This window comes from Pleurodeles waltl, chromosome 3_1 (assembly GCF_031143425.1).
Source record: "Pleurodeles waltl isolate 20211129_DDA chromosome 3_1, aPleWal1.hap1.20221129, whole genome shotgun sequence".
NCBI classification, from domain to species: domain Eukaryota; kingdom Metazoa; phylum Chordata; class Amphibia; order Caudata; family Salamandridae; genus Pleurodeles; species Pleurodeles waltl.
In genome coordinates, this window is record NC_090440.1 from 667,529,718 (window position 1) to 667,552,192 (window position 22,475).

General features: G+C 43.2%; 1 protein-coding gene across 1 annotated transcript in view; it reads right to left on the bottom strand.

The window, feature by feature from the left end:
- The window catches only part of RIC8A (RIC8 guanine nucleotide exchange factor A), a 150,538-nt gene that overhangs the window by 59,866 nt on the left and 68,197 nt on the right, over positions 1–22,475 (bottom strand). The window contains exons 4-5 of the mRNA XM_069223212.1: positions 15,344–15,438; positions 14,243–14,393 (exon numbers count right to left, since the gene is read on the bottom strand). Coding sequence (XP_069079313.1) covers positions 14,243–14,393; positions 15,344–15,438 — 246 coding nt within the window. The remainder of the gene's footprint in view (positions 1–14,242; positions 14,394–15,343; positions 15,439–22,475) is intronic.

Consider the following 22,475-nt stretch of genomic DNA (forward strand, 5'->3'; position numbering starts at 1 on the left):
CAGACCTTTCAGGATTTGCCAAAAATGCAAAAGGTCCAATGAAATCTAAACCTAACTTCTCCCGCACACCTCATGAGCTTCAAAGACATGTTGCTGCTCTTGCAAATGTCCTATACCCACTCTGAAATGCTTCTCAGACTCCTTACAGATTTCACATTTCTCCGCTCACTGTTCCACCTGATTGTCCATAAGTGCCCATCAAAATGTTTCCCTGACTTTTTTGATGGTCTGACCAAGGTGTATCTCATATGCCATCCTTATTATCCTGGATCTGAGCGCATTAGGTGGCACAATCCTTTCACCTCTCATCACCTGCCATTCATGATGAACCGATAGCTCATCTACCATCTTAAAAAAACGTTACCCTGTCAAGGACAGTACTCTTTCTCCTCTCTAATGTTCTCACCAACTTTACAACACATTTTAGGGTGTCATCTTTCTCCATTACTTTGATCCAGTCCTCTTTAAAGACTGAGTTGCCTAACCCTTCTGTGGCATCCTCAAGACTAGCTACTACTTCTTCATTTGGTAACTAAGCCAGTTCAGCAGCTTTGTCAGGCATCCTGGATAAACAATCAGCAACCATAGTTTTCCATCCTGGCACATACTCCACTCTACACTCATATTCCTGCACTTTGACTTTCAATCTTCCTGAACAATTCTTCATACTTCCTGGACCTAAAATTTGAGAAGAGGTTTGTATTCCATCCACAATTAAAACATATTTCCCCATATAAAAACTCTAAAATAGCTAGGTGACCATGTGGCAGCCAACATTTAATGTTCAATGATGAAATAATTTCTTTCCACCTCCATCAGTGAATGTAAAGCAAAAACTATATTTTTTCCATCGTGTCATGCATTTGCACTAGCACTGCTCCTACTCCTACTGCACTGGCATCCACTGTGAAGATGGTCTTTAACCACGATCGATAGGGAACCAACACACCTGATTGCAAAATATTATCTTTGACCAGGGTAAAGGCCAGCTTGTTCTTGTTCAACCCATATAAACCTATTACCATTCCACAACAACACTCTCAGTGGCTCTGTTTTATGAGCAAACTCTTGTACAAATTTGGAGTAATACTCCACTAGGCCAATAAAAGATGTAAGTGTATCTCTGTCACTTGGAACCTGAGCGTTCACTATTACACTCACTAAATTGTGTTTGAGCTTTATCCCCTCCCTTGTGATAGGGTAGCCCAAATAATGAACCTCTTGTAAAAGAAATACACATTTGTCTTTAGGCAAGGCTAAACCTGCCTCTTTAATTCGGGATAACGCTTCACTCAAGACTTGATTATGTTCCTCAGCATTCTCTCCAAACACTAGAATTTTGTCCTGAAAGATTATGACCTTTATGAGGCCTGAAAGAATTTTGGTCATCAACTGCTGAAACACACTGGAGGCTGAGCACAGTCCAAATTGAAGTCTACAAAATAGAAATGTACACTCAGACGTTATAAAGGATGTCAGATGTTTGGCATTTGGATGGAGCTTGACTTGGTGGTAAGCGCTCCTCAAGTATAGTATTGAGAAATATTTTTCCCCAGACAACATATTAACTCATTTATATTGGGCAAAGGAAAACTATCCATCACAACATTTTCATTGAGACTGCAGAGATCAACAAAATCTGAGCTACCCTTCAGACTTCTTGGTAATGACAAATAGGGATAACCACTCAGCAGTCTCTACTGTCTCTATTACCTCATCTTGCAGTAGCGGTTGAATTATCTCCTTTACTTTTGTTCTCACTGCCATTGGAGTCCTCCTGGCAACATGTCTGACCCGAACTGAATTTGACTTCTTTTTGATCTTGTGCTCATAGTCTTTGGCTACCCCTAACTTGTTGTCAAACACTTTCTCATGCTGGGATATAATGTCCTTCAAGTCATTTGCGTTCGCTACCATTACTTGGTTGTCAGTTCTAGGATTTACCTCTATATGTAGGTCATCTTGATATGACCACCCCAAAATTGGAGGACCATCTGTTGCAACAAATACCTACCCAGTTGTTTTTCTTCCTGTGAATCTGATCAGAGCCATTGCATAAACCAGGACTTCTTTATCAGCCCCTTGGTATCCTTTTAAAATGGCATCTGTGGACACCAACTTTCCTCCTGGCCACGCAGCATCAAACATTTTGTTTCATAATGGTATACACCATTAATGACACCATCTTCCCATTTATCCCAAAATATGCTTTGGGACGTGACCTCTGTTTTTCAAGATCAACTTCACCCACACTGCTTTCAGCCTGTACCATGAGCACCCTGTGTTCTGTTTCTTCCTCCTGTACAACTTCTAGCTTCTTCCTACCAGCTTTACACATACATGCAAAATATTCTTTCTTGTCACATTTGCAGCAAATTTTACCCAGCGCAAAACAACTCTTACAATTTGCTAAATGATAAGTGCTACCACATCTGTGCCAAACTCAAGATGAATTCTTTCCTGAGCTGTCCAATGTTAAAGAACCTTTACTACATTGTTTTTGTTGGAGCTGCTGCCCGAAGACTGGAATTTATTCTTTACAGCATTCACCTGGTCAGTATCATCAACTAATGCCGCCACCTTAGTACCTTTGTTCTCACCTCCTGTGTTCTTCATTTCACGCATGCACTTTTCTGATTCCTCAACTACCTCTGCCATGGCAATTGCATCTTTCAAAGTAGGGTAACTGGCAGCCCACAACCTTTCTTGTATTTTCTTTCTATGATACTGCACTGTTTACTGATCCCTTATCGTTCTGTCTTCTGACCAAATTGACTTCTTGCCAACAATTCTTGTAACCTGGCCATGAACTCATCTATAGATTCATTTGAATATTGCAGTTGTGTGTAAAATATGTGCTGATGCATCATGGCATTTAATTGTTTAGCAAACCTGGTTTGCAGGTGCAGTTCTGCCTCTTTGTACACATCTTCTACTTCATCACTTTGAGCATCTGTCATAGGTGGAAGATATTTGAAAATACGCTGGCCTTCTTTCCCGGTGATCCCAATAATAGTGCTTCCTGACTGCAGGAAATCTGGAGCCATCCAGGGCCAATATGTAATTTCAAAACACTCAATTCAGTCCTCCCATTCTATTAGAGGATCTCCTGGCATCATTAAGAAAGGAGGTGGAGTTACAATTGAAGCTAAATTTATTTTCAGTTGAGAAAAAAATTACATTCTTACTTTAGAACATAGAGGTTGTATTAGACAATAAAGGTCACTGAAAGTATGGTAAACCATCTGTGGTCTGTAGACAATATGAACTCATGTAATGATATGAGTATTGATAATAGACTCCTATTTTTCCGCAATACTTAAAACACAATATGTATCAGACAATCTAGTTGTCACACAAAAGCATTGGGCAACAGAAACATATGCTGTTAATTGGAACAATCGCCCGACTCCTCACTGAAGTGTTATGTTATTAGTTTTTTTTTCCCTTCAACCCTGTGTTTTTCCAAATGGGTGAACAAAGAGATACCCCGGTGCGTTGTACTGGGCTTTCATTTATTTAAAATATGTGCCAGCGAGCAGGTAAGCTTATGATTATTCGGCTGTAACAGCCACATAGCTGTATATCAATTTTGCAAGTATGCATGATCCTCACTCTGCACCTCAAGCACTGTTGACAGCGGGTGTCAACCTGCTGCTGCACGTGCTTCGGACAGTCTTTGATATACCCTTGCGAAGCAGCGATTACCTTCACAAATTCAGCAGGCCAAAGTTATTTTCTTGAATAATAACCGCCTACATGTTACAAACGCTTCGAGTCTCAGCAGTCTTTTAAATGCAAGTTGTAGCAGATCTTTACAATCAGCTTGGGATGGTTGGGATAGATAGCGTAGTAAATCTTCAAACAAACTGTGATTCCCACTGGCTTCGCTTTGCATTGATGGGTTCTTGTTTGGGGTTTCTTATCTCTGGATTCTTCCTGGAATTCCTTGTGTGCCTGGCAGGATCATCACCAAAACTGTAGTAGTTAATGAAGGCTCCCACGCCGGATGCTATTGAAAGCAGTTTATTTTAACAGAGATAAAAAACCCAACCTGCAGTCATGCCAGGTAGCTAGCAACTGAACTGCCTAATTCAAATCGTAGAACCCACAAGTGTCACATGAAATGTACACATGTCAGGCTGAAGCTGTTTAAGTAAACTATAACACATCCTCTCTGGAAGCCGGGCGGTTTGTGCATTCCTTTCAATTAATTCACTTTATTTTCTAGTTCATGTCCCTTAATTAAGAAGGTGAATGAGTTGTTAGGTCGAGCGTAAGTATACGGCCTATTGTGTACTTTTAGTATACTTCTGTGGCCTTAAAGCCATTTTATTTGTTCATTTTAGTGTCCTTTTAAAACCCTTCCTTGCTAGTGGTCAATGCTTAGTCCCTCCCATGGAGCACCGGCCAACTACTAAACCTTTGCGCTTTGCCTGTTCATCTGGTGGTTTGTGGAACTACTTTCTTCTTTGATTCCTCCTGGTGCTACTGTGTGAAGTGAGTTCACTTAATCCTCCAGTGCCGTCTACAGACTAAGGAATGCAGACTCCGAATCACTGCTCCAGGCTTTCTGCCGTAAACAGGCTTGTAAAGATTGTTCTTTTCATCTCACATTTGCCCAAGGGCACCCAGAGTGTGCTATTAATGAAGATTTGTTTGAGAAGGGAATCACGAGTAAGGTCCTCCGCATTGCTTCGTTAACACAAAGCAGCCTCCAGCCAGTCGTCCTGTTTCCCGACGGGCACAGTCTTGCTAAAAGCCTGTTAAATATTAAAAGCTGTCTCTGGGCTTCTCTTTAGCAACTGCTATTTGTTTGCTGTCTTTGATGTCCGTGACAGTCTAGCCTCGGGTTGCTAATTGTTTGCTGGAAAGCCAGGCAATAACATAGTTCTGACGTGGTACATCTGTATCTCTTCTTTTATCAGTAGCGGTTAACGGGGAGAGATTTTGGTGGCTAAAGAGGTCAGCTAATGTGAGAGAAGCATGGCAGGTCTAGGGCAAAGCGTTAACAAGGAGCTGCCAGAGGGATATTGCCTCAGCATGGAGCGGATTGCCTTGTTGCGTAATGAAGGGCATGACACAATGTCACTTTTTTAGGCTGTCATGTCATGGTATGTTATTTTGCGTGTGTTTTAGTAGTGAGACATCACAATAATGTTGCGGGATAACACTAAGTATATGGAACTTAAATTGACCATTTCTGTTGCAGCACACATGCGTGAAGTTAGCCTGCAACCAGTGCACTTTCATTGAGATCCTGCTCGCAGTCACCAAAATCCCCTCCCCCTTTCTCCATGCTGAGTCTGTGTTTTCATTCAGCACACAGCGAGGTGCCAGCTGTCTGTGCGCAAGATGAAGGCTGTGCGCATGTGAAGCATGCTTCTCCACTGTGAGTATTGTAATCCGCAAAAACTGACAGAGAGCCTTTACCGGGGGAGGAGTGGGTAAAAGGGCTCACATTTCTGTGGTGAAGGCCAGGTGGCTTCTGAACTATTAACCTGATAAACCTGACCACCAGTCTGGGAGCACAGCCTCTGCTCAGCTGCCAGCCCTGAGACTAAAATTGACATTCATTTTAAAACTAGATTATACCCCAAAAAAATTCTCTGCCCCTACTGGGCTTAATTCATGGCTAGATAACAGTTACGGCCACCGAGGTGCTAATAGTCATATTTACTTAAACACACGTTCAAGCGGACTTTTTAATGCCACCACTGCAGTTGTTTACAAATGAAACCTTTATTTCTGGCATGATATAGATGAAGAGAGGTTTTAGTTCATTAAACTTTATACTTAAAGTACGAATTGAGTGAAAATGTAAATTCCTTACAATCCCAAGACAACTACCATGTGCATGTTTTGGATGGTAATGTGATTCGGTGCTTAGCTGATGGCATTAGGTTTGCTCCTCAGCTCATTTGTTTAAAACCATGACTTCAACAAACAGCTCTTACTCTCTCTTTCCTCTCCTTTATTTGTTCCCTTATGAAATGGATCCAAAAAAGAAAGAAAAACTTTGGCTGCAATGTCGTCTTTTTTGGACAATTTTCTATTTCAAAGTGCAGCCTCGGGATGGAGAGAAAAAAAAAGGTTCAAAATACAGAGTGGTCGCAAAGTGGCCAGAGTGTTTTTATTCACAACCACACACATTAGCGCCACTTCACAGTTTGCCAGTGAGGCGCTACTTTCGCTTTCTTGTCTTTCTTCGAAAAACATTGTTTTCCCGGGTACCATTCCTGGAGGTACTGCAATACTTGGGTGATGCATACAGTGGAAAACATTTAATATGATCCTTATCAGCTTCTTTCCTTATTTTAGTTTATAAAATGTGTACCGCGGCTCTTTGTTCAGGGATGTGTGAGGTTGCTTATTATGATTATGATAGGTGAGGGATCTGAGAGGTCAGAAGTTTCGATGCTTGTGTATTGTGTATCAGCCACCGTTGTGTTGTGCCTATAAAATATTCCATCCTGGCATAAGATTAGAGGGAAGCAGAGAAAAATGTGTAATCCCTTTGTGTGGGATTCCATGCTTGCCAGATACCAACTAGCCCCAAATCCTTTACCCACTCTAAGCCCTTTTAGAAAGAGATCCCATTAGGCCCTATTGTTGCACAGAACAGTCCCTTGTTGATTCCATTCCTATATTCAGGGCCCCTCTCACTAGTATCTCATGGTCCAATGATGTCATGATTTGCAAGAGTGCTTTCCTAAGGAACCTTCCTTGATTGTCTGTTTTAAAAAAAAAAATACTTATTAACAACAAGAGTATTTCATTTTAACAGAATACATATAATTATACATCCCCAATATTTCCTTATATCATGATCAAACTATAACAATACGGTTCATATTAAGTTCATGTATAAAAAGACAGCACGACCCTCGATATTCTGATTAGTATCAATGCTCCCGTTCTATAGTTGATTTAGCATCTGTGCCTATTTTCCAATCGTTCCGATCTTCTAACACACCCCAGTTCTGCCAAATTCCCTCAAATCGATTTACTGCTCCAACTCTTTTGGCATAGAGATTCTCATGGTGCATAACCTTCCTCAATTTATTCTGCCACTGACCAGTAGGGGGAGTGGTGGACAACTTCCAGTTCACTAAAATGAGTGATTTATCCACTAAAGAAGCAATAAAGCAGAGCTACATTTGCTTGGTGGTTAAATTATTTGACGTAGATGGAATACCAATGAGGGCAGCCAACATGTCTGGAACCAGCTTTAACCTCATCCGATTTCCCAGCTCGGAAAAGATACCCGACCAAAATGTAAACAATCTGGGGCAGGTGAAGGTCATATGATGCCAATACCCACCCACCGTTCCAAATATAAGGCAATGCACTTGGGTCTCTCCATAGATCTTGTTATTTTTTTCTGGAATATAATAAATCTTCCACCTACAATAAAGAGACATCCACTTATGATTTGCTATGTGAATGTCTTTCATACTGATCTGATAAAGATACAACCATTGTGCCAGGGTTATAGTATATTGGTGGTCCTGGCAAATTTACTTAAATGATCAGGGAGAATATTTGGCTCAAAATTTATAAGTAACATTCTATACCAGTTCCCAATCCGTTAATCGTGAAATAAAAAAATCCCAGGCAGTTCTATGTTATTTCATTTAAATTATAGGGGTAACCGGAGCATAGATGTTGTATTTGGGTATAACTAAAAAACACAAGTGAGGAGCTAATGGAAGGCTTCTCTTGCCGACACGCTGGCCATGAGATAAAACAATTATTATGAAAGAAATCTTTAAAATGTTTGAAACCCAATGATTTCCACTGGTTAAGTATAGACTGAGGGAGGCTCAAACCCAGTACATTGGAAGAATACCTATAATGGTAGCTTTGGCCCATGAATATAACGCTTCTAATCGAATGAAGTTCTGTGACAGGGCAAATTTATGTAGAACCACATACAGCACACCCTATTCTACCACATCAAAGACATTTTCTGTGTCATGCATCACTACTGCTGCCAGAATTTTCTGATTGGAAAATAAATCTATTGCTTGCACTAAAAAGTTATATAATCCCTGTTAAAAAGGCTTATGGGGCAATACAAGCTGGTATCTGTTGCAGATTTATCTTTCTTTAAAAAGCTCACAACTACAGACTCTGTAAAAGTACTGGGGATGGGGCACCTTAGTATAATCTGATTGAAAAGACAAAAAAGAAATGACGCTAACTGCATAGAGAAGTCTTATAAACTTCGACTGGTATGCCATCTTTACTGGTAGCTTTAGCATTAGGAGATGCTTTTATTCCCTATAGAACTTCAGCCATAGTTATAGGAGCAGTTATGCACTCACTTAATGTCGATGTCAAAGTTAGAGCATCTACGTCCCACAACCACGCTTCGATAGTCTCTAATGAAGAGCAGTGCGACTCAGAATATATTCTGGTATAATGATCTCGAAAAATCTGAATGATTTTCAGTGACTGGGAATATATCACACCGGTCTGAGGGTCTTGAACTATTGTTATAGTATTGGTATTGGCTCTAAGTTTGGTTAGCCAAGCTAAATAATTCCCAATATATTCACTTTCCTCATATCTCTTCTGGTGATAGGAGGCTTGGTTCAATATTTCTATAGAGGAAAAATATCTTGAATATTGCTTTTGGCTTGAGTTAACTCTGCCTGTGTATATTTACTGGGGGCCAATGCATGCACTTCTATTGCAGAGTCTAATCTTGTTTGTAACTTGGAGCTCCAGGTCATTTACTACTTCCTTAATGCTATCTGATAAGAAATTGTTTGACCCCCTAAAGAATGCTTTAAGGGCTTCCCATATTGTGAAATCAGAGACAGTGTCAAGATTGAAATTTCGAAAATCCTCTAGACTGCCCCTCATCTGTTCAACCCAGGATTCATCTGTGAGTAACACTTTGTTAAAATGCCATCTTGTTCTTGGAGGTTGTAAAAACAGCTAATGAAACTTCCAAATCAACTAATTAATGGTCTGAAACAGCATTAGCCACTATATAGGTGTTAACCCATGTAACTACGTGGGATACTAGAAAGAAATCTATACGTGAATCTGTACCATAGTGCTTAGAATGACATGTATTGTCGAGCTGAAATATCCTTTCAGTACCAGGGATCTATTAGAGTGTAATCCTGAATCAGGGTAGATAAAGCGCAACTCGACTTGGGTTTATTCTGATGCTTGTTTACATGTGATGTGTCAAAGGCCATATTCTGAATTAAATTTAAATCACCCCCCATTATCACATGGCCTCACGTTTGTTGAAGTACAGAGTGAAGTTCTTCCAAAGAGGAGGGTGAATCCTCAAAGGGGCTGTAATAGCATATGAAATTATAGATTTGATTATGAATTGTAACTCTAATCCAAATCCACCTGGCCTCGGGATCTCTCACTACCCCTGAGCTGAACATACAATCAATTTTGCTATGCCACAATGTGCCCCTGAGAAGAGGCAAAGAGCGAATGTTGGATATAAGCTGGGATGCGTGGTTGATGTCCCTTATCTTTTATGTGCGTTTTTTGTAGGAAATTTACATCAGCAGCTAACAATCTAATCCATGCTAGTATACCCTGACATTTCAACCTATTATTCAAGCCATTAACATGACATGAAATGATCTTTAAATTACTACAAGATATTGCCTCAAATAAAAGCCCTCCCTACAACTTCCTTACCTGTGCTCCCCTTCCACCATCAACCGTGCCAAATCCCCTGCCCTACTTCTGACTCCCCTGACCACCCTGGAGCCCAACCCATCATAGGCTCCTTTCCAACCAGGAGAACCTCCACCTCCACCCCTACCCTGTGCTTTTACATCTCTACCTCCCTACTTGTTCTCTCCCACCATCCCCCTTCCCCTGACACAGTGCCTTGATATGGAACTAGTTACTACATAGGGCCACCGAGGGCATCTTTCTGAAAAACAAATAAACAATAGCAGTGTGTTATGTGCTGAATTAGCAGAGATTATGGGTATCCCTCCCCCATGGCATCTTACTTCTCCTCCCATCCCCCACGCTGCTGCTGGATTGAGTGCAGGAAGTCTCTTACTTGTGCCACAGAATAGAAAATATGAGGTCTGAAATTAAGTTAGCAGGTGTCTGCCCATTTTCGTGCTCTTCGGGTGCCCCCATAAACCTAAGATTTAAGTGGCGTGATCTGTTTTCAGCGTCATCAATTCTTAACTGTAAAAATCAGCTCCGCTTGGAGCTCAACCACTGAGGTGCCCAGCTAGGTACTACCGTCTTCTAAGTCTTAAAATGGCTGATTAGTACCCATAAGGCGTATAGTGAGTTGCTGTAAGTTGTCACTAATTGAGGATAAATGTTCTGTTTTTTTATTCGCCACCTCTTATGAGATTTTCATTGCTTTCATTTCATTCAAAATTTGATGAAGAAGAACTTGAGCTGCAGAACTACACTTCTGATCTGCCTCATCCATTTGTGGGGAGGGTGATGGACACCTGGAATCAGGAGGGGCAGATGCTAACATTTTGTACGTTTTTGACTGATCTGCCAGCGTAATGGGTGCAAGCATGGAAGGGTTGTAGATAATCACCTCAGGTTGGGGTTCCAACGTTGACTTCTGTACACAAGGTGCTGAATTATGTGTAGTCTGGTTGTTAATGGAAGCGGACTCCAATACAGAGTCCTTTGAGCTAGCCAGCATGAAAAGGTGGTATGTTTGGCACCGCTTGGCTCCTAGAGGGCTATCAAAAACCATTTTCTGCCCTGCTTCCTTTATTTTGCGTCTGTGACCAAATGTATCTGTCAGAAGGTGTGTTTCCTTCCACACCATTTGCAGATGCTTTTATTCCCAATTTACAACTATTAGATACTTTCTGCTCACCCTCCTTCTCCAGGTTGATGAGGGGGCACGCTCATCTTTTGGTGTCCCTAACATGCGTTCCAGGGCCTGTGGAACAAGACCCTGAGTCCTTTTCATGAGAGATTTGATGCCGTTGTTTGAAATTGCGTGCTGATTTCGGACAGGTGTGTACCTTAAACTGGGAGTCACGCATTATCCGCTCTATCATAATTCATTATCTGCACTGAGGGTTGAAGAGCACAAGCCGCACCCGTAACTACGCAGGCCGCTTCCATGACAGCCCAAAAGTCGCCCCCACCCAGGGAGACGCCTATTGCATATTCCTGGGTCGTGCTCCAACAAAAAGTCTGCTGACAATCCTGCCACCGGGCATATATATGCCACCGCTGTATCCCACTGCACTCCTTCACTCTCCCTCCTCTCACATTCGCATTCGCACACACCAATATTAGGTCTTGTGCCCATGGCTGTAATACTAAACAGTCTACCTGGCATTGTCTCCCCTTTAAGTATTAGGGACTTCAGGGCATAACCAATTGCCTCCCAATCCTAAAACAGCGATATAATAAAATCTTATTAATTCGGAGGTTGTGATCCACTTACTTTTGCTTCTGAAGGCACTCACCATATCTTATAGTCCTACAGCTCGATCCTGGAGTCCCCAAATATGTATGCTTGCAATGGCTGGCCACTACTGCCTGCTACTGGTGCTGCTGGTATAGCGCTTCCAAAGAAGGAATGAGTGGGAGAAGGGGAGAGACTGCGTTGTTGCCTTTAATCTGCTAGGGTCAGCTGGATCCGCCACCTCCATTAAGAGCTAGCCTAATGATCTCCGCCTCACTCTAGCCCTGCATTGCAGTGAGGGGTGGCCCTGTCCCGTTCTTCGGCAAGTAGAAAACCAAAAACGCCACTTGCTGCAGTGCGTGCTGCCTCAGACGCCCTTGGCAAACTACAAATAACCATCTTCACTTAACCCCGATTGGCACACCCATTTTCTAGGGAAGATCTGTATGCCCAGTCCATTGGGTCCATATCTGTGTCCATTCAAGTCTTTCAACTCTTCTCCCCTGGCAGCTCTCCCCCTCTACCCCTAATTCCACCATACTGCAGACAGCCATCCCCTGTGTCTCTCTTATCCCATCATCAATGTCAACACTAGTGGTCACATATCAAGATTTCAGTGTGAGCTCTTCGGATGGTTTCTCATTCGTTCACAGCTAGACAGTTGTGTAACGTTTATTCCCCCTTCCACCTTTGGCCTCTTCTGCATGCAGTTTGTCTATAACCACTTTCATCTCTCCTTGAATCTCGTCTTACGAGGGCTTGAGGGAGGACTGCTTTAAGGGAACTGTGAACCACCTTCCCCGTCGATGGGTCAGATCATCGGTTCTTGAATGTTGACCTGCTGTGGGTGAGGTCTCACACAACTGGTCTTTTCAGTTCCAGTATAGCTTCTGTTTCTGATGGAGTGTCTATGATGTGCTTGGTTCCATTCAAGGTGAATGACAAGCAGAAAGGGTGCCCTCAGTGATATGTTGTTCCTTTCTGAAACATGGTAGCCTCTCGTAGTTGTTGCCTCCTCTATAAGGTGTGAACAAGTCTTGATACAGCCAGATAGCATGAAAACACCTTGATTGCCCCATTCAACCACTGTTTTTAAATGGCTAGGACAGCAGCAGGCACATGTCAAGCTAAGGCATCTGATTGACATGGCATGTTACTGCTTTGAGTGGTATGACCAGCGCTGCCTTGTGAGGATCCCCGAAGCCCTCTAAATATGTTTATAGCTCAGCCTACCTCTGACTGTTAGGGCCAGCTGAATCCTAAAGTAAATGCCTGCACAATTTTAGGTGAAAGGAGCAGCAGCCATCAGGGATTCAGCAGTCATCTTGACAGTGACCAGCGCTGTTAAGGTCGGAGACAGATACATTTGCTCAAAAGGAAGCCTTCCTTGGGCACCACCACCCTGCCTCTTCTGGTTCAATTCCTGGAGATGGCGGAGGTGTGAATCCGAAGGTCACATGGACAGCTTTTACAATGGCTGCTTCTTGAGACTGGGATACTTTTCCAGGTAGGGGCATTCGTTTTATGGCCAAACATTTAGAAAGGCTTACTTATGTGGTCAATAAATGACCACTCTCTGGAGGCCAGCTTCTTCACAGGGCTTTATTACTAACTAATAACTTGAATGGAGGACTTGAAGTTTAGGAACGTGCAAGCTCCTTGTCATCTACCTTGCTTAAGTAACAATAGCTTGAGAAACATCTTAATATAACTTTTCTAGCAATATTTCAAAGTAACTTACTGTTTACATTTTGTATAGCATCAGTTCCATGCACACTATAATGACATATTGTAGTGATAGCCTTTTGGACGAAAGAGCATGTAATGTTTGATATTTAGCAGTCTGTAAACACTAACCGGAGGACATAAACTGTCACTGTTTGATGTCAAGAGTTCCGCTACCCTCGAGTCATGTCCACGCTATATAAAACTCTCAAAATAAATTTAAAGAACAAAAGAAATTCATTTTTATTGTATAATAATTTTTATGGACTTTTAAATGTGTATTTACGTTGTATAGCAGGTCATTGCCTTTTCAGGCTGTAGTTTTCACCATTATACATTAATAGGAGATAACAGAAAAGAAATAGCAGCGCTAACTGGAGAGTAGATTTAACTCTATTGGTAGTGAGAGGATGGAAAGTCAATACAGGAAAGTGTAGGAGAGAACATTATTTTCATCTGCTCTATTTGTCCTTCGGGTTAGAGCAACAACCCCGCTCAAGAAACCACCGAATGGACTCCAAAAGATGCAAAATGCTGCAGTGACTCTACCTAGTGATCTTCAATGGGTGGCCCATGTCACCCTCGCTGACACTGACTTCCACACGTCCAGACGCGCTAATGATGCAAGTTAAAGAGACCTCACTTTTCCACTGCACTCGTTAAATAAAAAGTTTCGTAAATTTGCCAACATAAATATCGTCTTCTCTCCATATTTTATAAAACTGTCCCGACATGCACTGCAAACGACATTTCAACACTACCAGTCTACCTATGATTAGCAGTCAAAGTGTTCACTACTTCCCGCTCCTCGAGAATATCTCAAGGTGAGCTAGCATATAAATGAGAAGGTGGCTGAAATGCACAGCTATCCTCCTTTGCTTGAAGTAATTCCTAAGAGAGTCTTACCTTACATCAGATTTTGCCTCTGGTTTACCTTATATCTTCCAGTGTGGTACATTCATTCCAGCTTCCACTTAGGAAGTGACATTTCTGTGCTCACAGCCTATTTTCCTGGTTATCTATTTTAGGCCGTTAGTGCAGTGAAATTTTTTTCCCTAGCATGACTGACTTCTGTAATATATAATCTGCAGAACGGACTAATAAGGGCACACTCACCCTGTCCAGGCGCTGCTCCAAGAAGTCCAGCAGCATGCTGAGCGCATCCATGTTGACTCCCATATACTCAGTACACCCTGGTTTCACCTTTGGGATCAGCAAGGCATTCAGACACTTAAATGGCAGGTTCCCCAGGAGGTTCACTGTGTGACTTAACAGAGAAAAGGATGCGGTAAATGTCAATGCAAGTTGCCTTGTGAGGACGCAGGACTGGCATGAAGATGGAAGCCTTTACTCAGTCCAGGAGAAGGAGGTCTCTGCAGGACTGAGGTGGGTTTTGGATTGGAAAGTCGTCAAGGTGACAGAAGGTGTCCACACCTGTTTGGGGGGGAGGAGACCCTGGTTCTGCGGGTAAACGTACCCAACCCGAACTTCACACTGAGCAGGGAAATGAAAGAGCATCTTTTACCTCAACAGACTGACAGGATCTTTTGGATGGAGATGCCAGTGACAATGGGTCAGATGTACTAACATTAGGAATAGCTATTTATTAATTGCGATTTTCTGCGAATTGCAATCAGGAAATCGCTATTCCTAGTGTATGAAAGTTTTAAATTAAAATAAATGATTCCTAATGGGTCGAAAATTGAACCACTGAATTCGGTTACAAAACATTAACACGTACTACTGTGGATCAGTATTTGGAAGGGACGCCCTAACACACCCCTTCCAAATTCTGAATCATAAATGCAAATTGCGATTCAGTAACAAGTTACAGAATTGCAATTTGCTATTTGTACACTAAAATAAGCTTTTTGTGATCACAAAAGGCTCGATTCTGCGAATCGGGCAGTTTATAACCTCAAAAAACCTTTGCACATCAGGTCCGTAGTCTCTCCCAGCAGGAATAAATAGTGACTTTATAAGACAATTTTGGGCCTTGGATAGGAAAATATAAAAGATATGGAGCATGGCTCTTCACTCTGTAGTGTAGAGGAATGTCTAGTCAGGAAGAACATCACGTATAATCAGTCCCTAAAATGCACACTACTGTCAGTGATTAGAGAAGAACGTTAATGGAGGAACAGAAGAACGCTCAGCCTGGAAGGCCCGAATCTCTCCATGATAGCGCTCAGCGCAAACATATCGTGGTGCACTCACCCGTGGAACTCCTCTGTTATGTCTTCATTGTCTCCCCTCATTAGCAGGCAGTGGCGCAGGACAGAACACAGGTGTCTAAATGATGCAGCCTCCTCCTGAACTCAGAACAAAAAATGTGATGTAGAAAGCATGGGGAAGAGATGTGAATAGAAATAACAAGTCAATGAAAGTAACATCCTGCTGGAGCGACATCTGACCCTCCCAAGAATATTAGGACCCCTCGCTTTAACTCAACCCTCTTCAGATGCCACAGCCACTGTCCTCTGCTCGCAGTCATTGTCATAGGGCAGGCATTCACTAGTCAGATTGTGACAGCACTGAGACTGGAACCTAGCAGCATCCAGGGTAGAGGAATGAGTACAGAGTCTCCTCGCACTATCCTGCACAGGTGGGAATGAATAGACTATCCTTTATACAGGAAGTGGATAAACCACCTTGTATATAGAAGTTGGCGTGCCATCTTCCACACTGGTGACGAATAGGCAATCCTGATCTCCAGGAGAGAGACAAACCATGTAAGTCATCCATTGGAACACAACCTTCTAGCCTTCGTTGAACTATGAAGCCCTCCTCCCAACCCCCACCATGCTAAAGGCAGTCCCATAATAAGTTCAGGAGAGGGCAATAAGAATAGACAGATGAAGAGTCCTTCACTCAACCACTGTAACTTCTTCTTTGGACCCCAAAGCCTGTTAAAATATAAGCCTACTAAAGTCTTGAACCCAACTCTAGCAAAAAAAAGAAGTCAGCAATCTATACCCCTGGAAATCGGTAAATATTCTTACAATAATATTGCCCATTTGAACAAGAATTGCGATTTAAGATTCGAAACCTCACTCTTTTATGGCCTTACATCAGCAACAGTACCAAGCTTGGGCTTTCTAGCCCAGCCTTTCTACTTTGATACTCAAGTAAAACTCTCTAACTCCGTTCTTATTCACTGTTTACAGCAAGTAATACGAGGTGTTCTGCTAAAGCAACATCATCCATTCTTCACAAACTTCCAAAGAGCATTCTTCCCATCCTGTGGTGCTCGTGACTTAGGGCCTGATTTAAATATTCACAGACAAGATACTCCGTCTCAATGGCAACGGATATCTAATGCGCCAAAATCTTATCCCATTATATCCTATGGGATCTAGATTTTGGTGGACGGGATAGCAGTCACTGTTGTGATGGAGTAACTTATCCACTAGTATCTAAATTAGGCCCATAGTCCTGTTTGCACATAGAGTTCAGCTACCTCTCAAAAGAATCCCAACACATGAAAGATGCCTGAATGAAATGATGGTAGAATCTGCCTACATTACTTAGGTGTGGACGTAAAAACATTATATTGATTAAAACTTTTTACGTCGTCTGTTTATTTCCCATGATGCTAAATTAGTTTCTTTTGCATATTGTATTTTTTCTAACCTCATAGATTTTTCTGCCCTTCAATTTTTTCAGAGCTCTGCCGCCTCCCTACACCTCTTGTTCATGTTTCTCTGGGTGCCTCCCAGAACAGAGTTGGAAAATGGCAGGTCCAAAGACGTGGGGCAGGTAGCCTTTGTATATTGTGTAGACAGCTTCCACTTCCAAGAATGAACTGAATTGAAACCGAATTATCATAATTTAGGGAGAGCTGCCCATAATAAGTGATTGTGCAACCCCTTATTCTGAAGCCAGTTCTGGGTGAAAAATGCCTGATAATTAAAACTGAGGATAAACTAAAGTGAAACCGAACTATCCCATCCCAGGGAGAGCTCCACATGATAAACTCCTATTAAATTGAATCTACAAGCTCTTATTCTTGTGCTAGCTCTGGGTGAAAACACCTGGTAACCAAAATGGAGTTCAGTTGACAGTCGCAGCAGTAAAGGGGCTATGGAATTCAATGGACACCAACAGAAGGAATTACTGAAGTATACTCTTGTCCGAATTTGGGATTCACGCTGAAAGAGAATTCATCTCTAATGTACCACAAATGCACTCCTTGACAGCACACAAGATGGATTACCTTTGCATACAATGCTTGTGGCTCAGATTTTCATCTGACAGCTGTCTTGTAAGGATAAAACCATCTCTAGCCCAAAGTTCCAAATGTAACCTAAAAAATATTTAACAACCAAAACTGGTTAGAAAATGCACCTTATGATAGAACTTGAACTGCTTACACACTATTGTATCCTTAAATGTGCGATGCCACCACATTCTCCCATACAGTGCCATTGTCTACCAGAGCAGTGGTGCTGGAACAATTTTCCACCACCAAATCTGGGATGCTGACATCAATGTAACATGATGAAAGTCACAGGGATTGTAAAAAAAAATCTAAGCATCACACAAAGAAAAAGTCTAGCAAATAAGACACGTTAATTCATCAGGAGAATGGTGTGAATGAAGTATGTAGACTGTGGTGCATTTTGGAGCAAACAGTCGCAAAAACATTACTAAAGCCTGGTATGATAGAGCACATTAATTTACAGACAGTACATTTTCCATGGAAATGGCCACAAAATTATCTCTGACATGCGGTTTTACTGATAAAACTATATAGCACATAAACAATAATATGCAGACATTGGTTTTCAGCAAATATTTACCCTTTGCACATCACCCAGAAAACGTGTCTTGATTTGTTTTGATCCTAATAAAATCTTTGTTTCCGTCACACTTCAGAATTACAAAAAAAATAACATGTTTCATAAGTGCTTACCTAACTGCTGATTTATTTTGCAACTTTTGCAGTTATTTTACAGGTATTTAAATGGTGAGTGTTAGAAAACACAACAACCTTTCCTTTCACAATTCCTGTGCCCCCCAAGACTGTTGAATAGTTCACTTTACAAAACTTTGCAGTCAGAGAAAGAAAAGTGAACGCCAGACTCCATGTTAAAAGAATATGCAGCAATTTGTCAGAGACATAGCCTGATATTTGACCTCTGTCTTTAAACACACAGCAAATGTGACAAGATAAAAACAAAATTTAAAAGCATCTTTGTTGCTCATTCACCTTCTGAACTCCAGCATGGTTATTTTGGGAGTGCTGCACCACCCCTAGTAACTCTACTTCCAGCGCCTCTGTACCAGAGCATATTTGAGTTCACCAGAAACGGCAAAGTATCCAAATATACTTGTGGGAAAACCCTCCCTAGCACTACAACCCAGCAGTGCATAACCTGTATCCTCTTAAATTATATGTCAGGACCAGAGGCGACAACTATGCTTTCCTTTCTTCACTTCAATTTAACAGCAGCCATGTTTAGTCAGATGAAAAAACTTCAAATCCCATGAACCATAGGGAAAGCAACAGGAACGAAGTCCCCCAATCAGCACAGAAGACTCCTTCCTCTTTCTTTGTTGCCCCAGCAACCTTCAACTAAGTACTTCGGCCACTGGGTTGTTTTATCTTATCCTTTTGTGATTTAAGAGTGTAGTGCAGTATTACTGTTAGACATTGTCTTTACTATAATGGCCGCAGGAAAGCCTCTTCACTACTTATGCAGCTGACAGTGCTCTCTCAAAGCCATTCGTGCAGCAGGAGTGGACGGGGCAGTGCAGTGAAACCTTCCGACCACTAGAAGGAACTCGCATGCTGCTCACCTTTTCTGGGGTGCGTCATGTTGCAGCTGGCTTGGGTGCTCTGATTGCCTCAGACACAACGTCGAAGCAACGCAACCAGCCTTATACAGGGTTCGCTAACATAAGTGTCCTCAAAGCACCAGAACCCCCAGCGAAGGGGGACGTAGCGAGGCTTTTGCATCAAGTTATTTACTTGTCACACGCTGCTACCCCAGCATGGGGCCTATGTCGGAGGCCTATCCTCCCTGTTAATTTAATGCACAACATGCTCCTTCCCGGTAGGGACATTACCCCAGGCATTATACTTCCCAGAGTTGGGGGTTGCCCTGATAAATTTTGTGTAAAGGGCATCTTCTGTCCCCAGTGCTTAACCCTTCCCAGTCTTGGGCCAGACACATCATATACCTAGGATCCCCCAGCTATAGATGCCACTACTATGCAGGAGCTGCAGGACTTGGTTATGGAGGAAAAACTTGTCTCCTGCCAACCTATTGACGACAACATATGTGATGTCATTGACGTCTCTATTTGCAGGGCGGTTTCTGAAGCGGTGGCGCCCTTAGAGCAGAAGTTATTATCTATGGCAGAACGCTGCTTTAAACCCCCCCACCTCAAGGAAGACTTACCAGTGCCTTCAGCCCCTTTACCTCTAGGGCAGCCCGCAAGGGACCCAGGAGTCGACCTCAATGCCTCTGCTAGGCCCAAGCATGCCTTTCTAGATACTACCACCCCTTTAGGGTTGGATCATTTCCCTGCCACCAGCTGTGCAATCTACTAAACTTGCCTCCAATGCAGCAAATTCTCCTGCGTCCCTGACGCCCCTGGATGGGGATGACTCCCTCTGATGGGAATTTGGAGCCAGATAGAACCTGGCGTCCCTCTGCAGACCCCCATGTTTACCAGCAACACAGATACCCACGCCCATGGTTCAGACGTGCTGAACCCAGATGACTTACTGCATCTGCGATCTTCGGATTGGGTGCCAGCAGAGAAGGTGGCCACATGTGTGGCTGAGAGACTGCTCAAGCCCTTAGACAAAGAAGTGCGCAACTGCCTTAAGGCAGAGTGCCCCAGGCCACCTTTAGAGGACAAGAAGGTCACCTCTGAGATTTACCCCCAGATTGCTACCTTCTTAGCCAAATATATTCACGATCCCAAGAAAGGGATTGACCATTCATGGTGGTCATGCCAAGACAAATTGCTTGGCCTTGCTGGCCCTCTAACAGAAATTCTGGATATGGCAGAAGATGCCAAGGCCTCAGGATCCCTCATCTCCCTGGACACCCTTTCTTGCTGGATGCAACGCGCCACTGTCTTTCTTGTAAATGCCAACTGCACCAACTTCAAGGATAGGCGCCAATCTCTTTTCATCAAAATCGATCCAAAGCTTGGGGATCGGGCCACTTCAGAGGCCGGGCAGATTGCACAAGAGGGTCTGTTTGGGGACTTGTTCATTAAGGAGCTCAGTAAATTCATTGCCACGTTTAATTCCCTAGATATGGCCCAGTCTTCAATGAAGAAGAATTTTCACACCCGGTTTTTCACTGGGCTTGCCGTGGTAGGTGGAGCTCAGTCGGCTGCTTCCAGCACAAAGCAGGCCTCTAAACGAGGACAGTGGCAGGACCAGACCAGGTTTGGGGGCTCCTATTTCCGCCAAAGAGGTTCGAGAGGTGGATACCGAGGTGGCCAGAACCTAGGCCTCTCCCATGGTGAGTGTTCTCCTTTTTTACCATACAAAACTAGGGGCAGGTTGGCAGATTTTTTCCACATCTGGATGGCAGTGACATCTGACGCCTGGGTTCTACAGACCATTCAAGGCTTTCACATAGAGTTCCAGGGTTCTCCGGTCCAGCCTCATCCTCCTCAACCCTTGCCATTCTCGGATGGAGGGGCTGCTCCGGTATCTGCGGAGGTATCTGAACTCCTTTCCAAAGGAGCTATCTTTCTTATGGCCCATGACCCTGGGGGCTTCATCAACAACGCCTTGTGGAGAAACAGGATGACAGTCAATGTTCTGTCATAAACCTCTGAGAGTTCAGCGAGTGGCTGGTTTTCTGTCACTTCAAGGTGGAAAGAATACATCTTTTATGGGATCTTCTTCACCCCAAGGACTGGCTAGGGCTTCCAGACCTCAAAGACGTCTGCCTTATGATCCTGACCTTCCCATTCCACAGGTGTTTTCTATAATTCATATGGCGTCAATGGATGGTCAAGTTCACAAAACTGCTTTTTGGGCTCTCCTTGGCTCACTGGTTTCATGAAGGTACTCAAGCCTGTGGTGGAACTTCTCTGTTCCAAGGGCATACGCCTGACCATCTACCTTAAAGACCTTCTCCTAATGGATACACTACGAACTTCGGCGCATATTGGCCTCCCCATCCAGTGTAGGTGGTGGGTCTTCTCTCCATCCAGGCCAGATTCCCGGTGCCCTGCAGCACCTCAATATTTCCCACCTCAGACAGGACCTCACGTACTGCCAGGCTATTTTCGGATCTCAACCAGATTTGGTTGTGAAGTCAGATCCCAGCAGCACAGGCTGGACACAAGGTGTGGGGATTTCTCCACTGGAGGAAAATGGTCCGATCAAGAGCAAGCTCTTCAGTGCAACTGCCTGGAACTGTTAGTCGGCTCCTTCACAGAGAAATGTTGGACCAAAGAGAAAGTCCAGTGCTGCCTCCTCCTCAAGATGGACAATTTAGCAGCAGTCTGCTCCATCAGCCACCTCGGAGGTACTTTATCCAAGACCCTTTTGGATTTAGCTCAGAGCTTCTGAGCTTCTCGGTCACAGCAGAACATCTCCCAGGGTCAGCCAGTCTGATAGTTGACTGGCAGTCTTGCTACCTCCAAGACCTCAGTCTCTGGAAAATGGATCCATCCGTGTTGAAAGCCCTCCAACTCAAATGGGGCTCATTCACAACAGATCGGTTTGCGTTAAGGCTGTAGATTAGAATTTCGGTCCTGATGAAAGGCCATGATCAGGTTTGACTACAAAGAGGCAAGAAACATGTCTACCTTCTTTTCACTCACTACCTTTTGAGCCAGTTTGGACCATTATAGCCTCTTCTGGCGAATGCACTATTAAATATAGTTTTTAATGATAAAAATGGCACCTGCAGACCAAAAAGATTAGGGTATCCCTTAATTATTTTTAACCTCACCTGACACCAGTCTACTCACTTAGTCACTACATACACTGCACCTTACTCTTCACATTGGCAAAATACAGAAGATCTCTGGCTAAAAGCCCCCTAGCTGCGCCTGTTGGGCATTGCAGCGCCGGCCCAACAAGGAGCTGCCTGATGATGAAGCATCGCACCTCTAGGGGTGTGTGAGGGCTCTTGCTCCTGAGCAATCAGATCCTCCAATCTAATGCCTCAGGTTCTTCCAGACCTAGATTCTTTTTTCCCTTCTTGCACTTAGGAACTGCATGCTCCTTGTATTTATAAAGACTTATGAAGCCATGACACAGGAACTCCGGTCAGCGGGGGAGCGACAACTCCTCAGTGCCATCCGCAAACCTCACAAGGGGGTTTCACAATCGTGAGATGGGTCTGATGAACAATGCAAG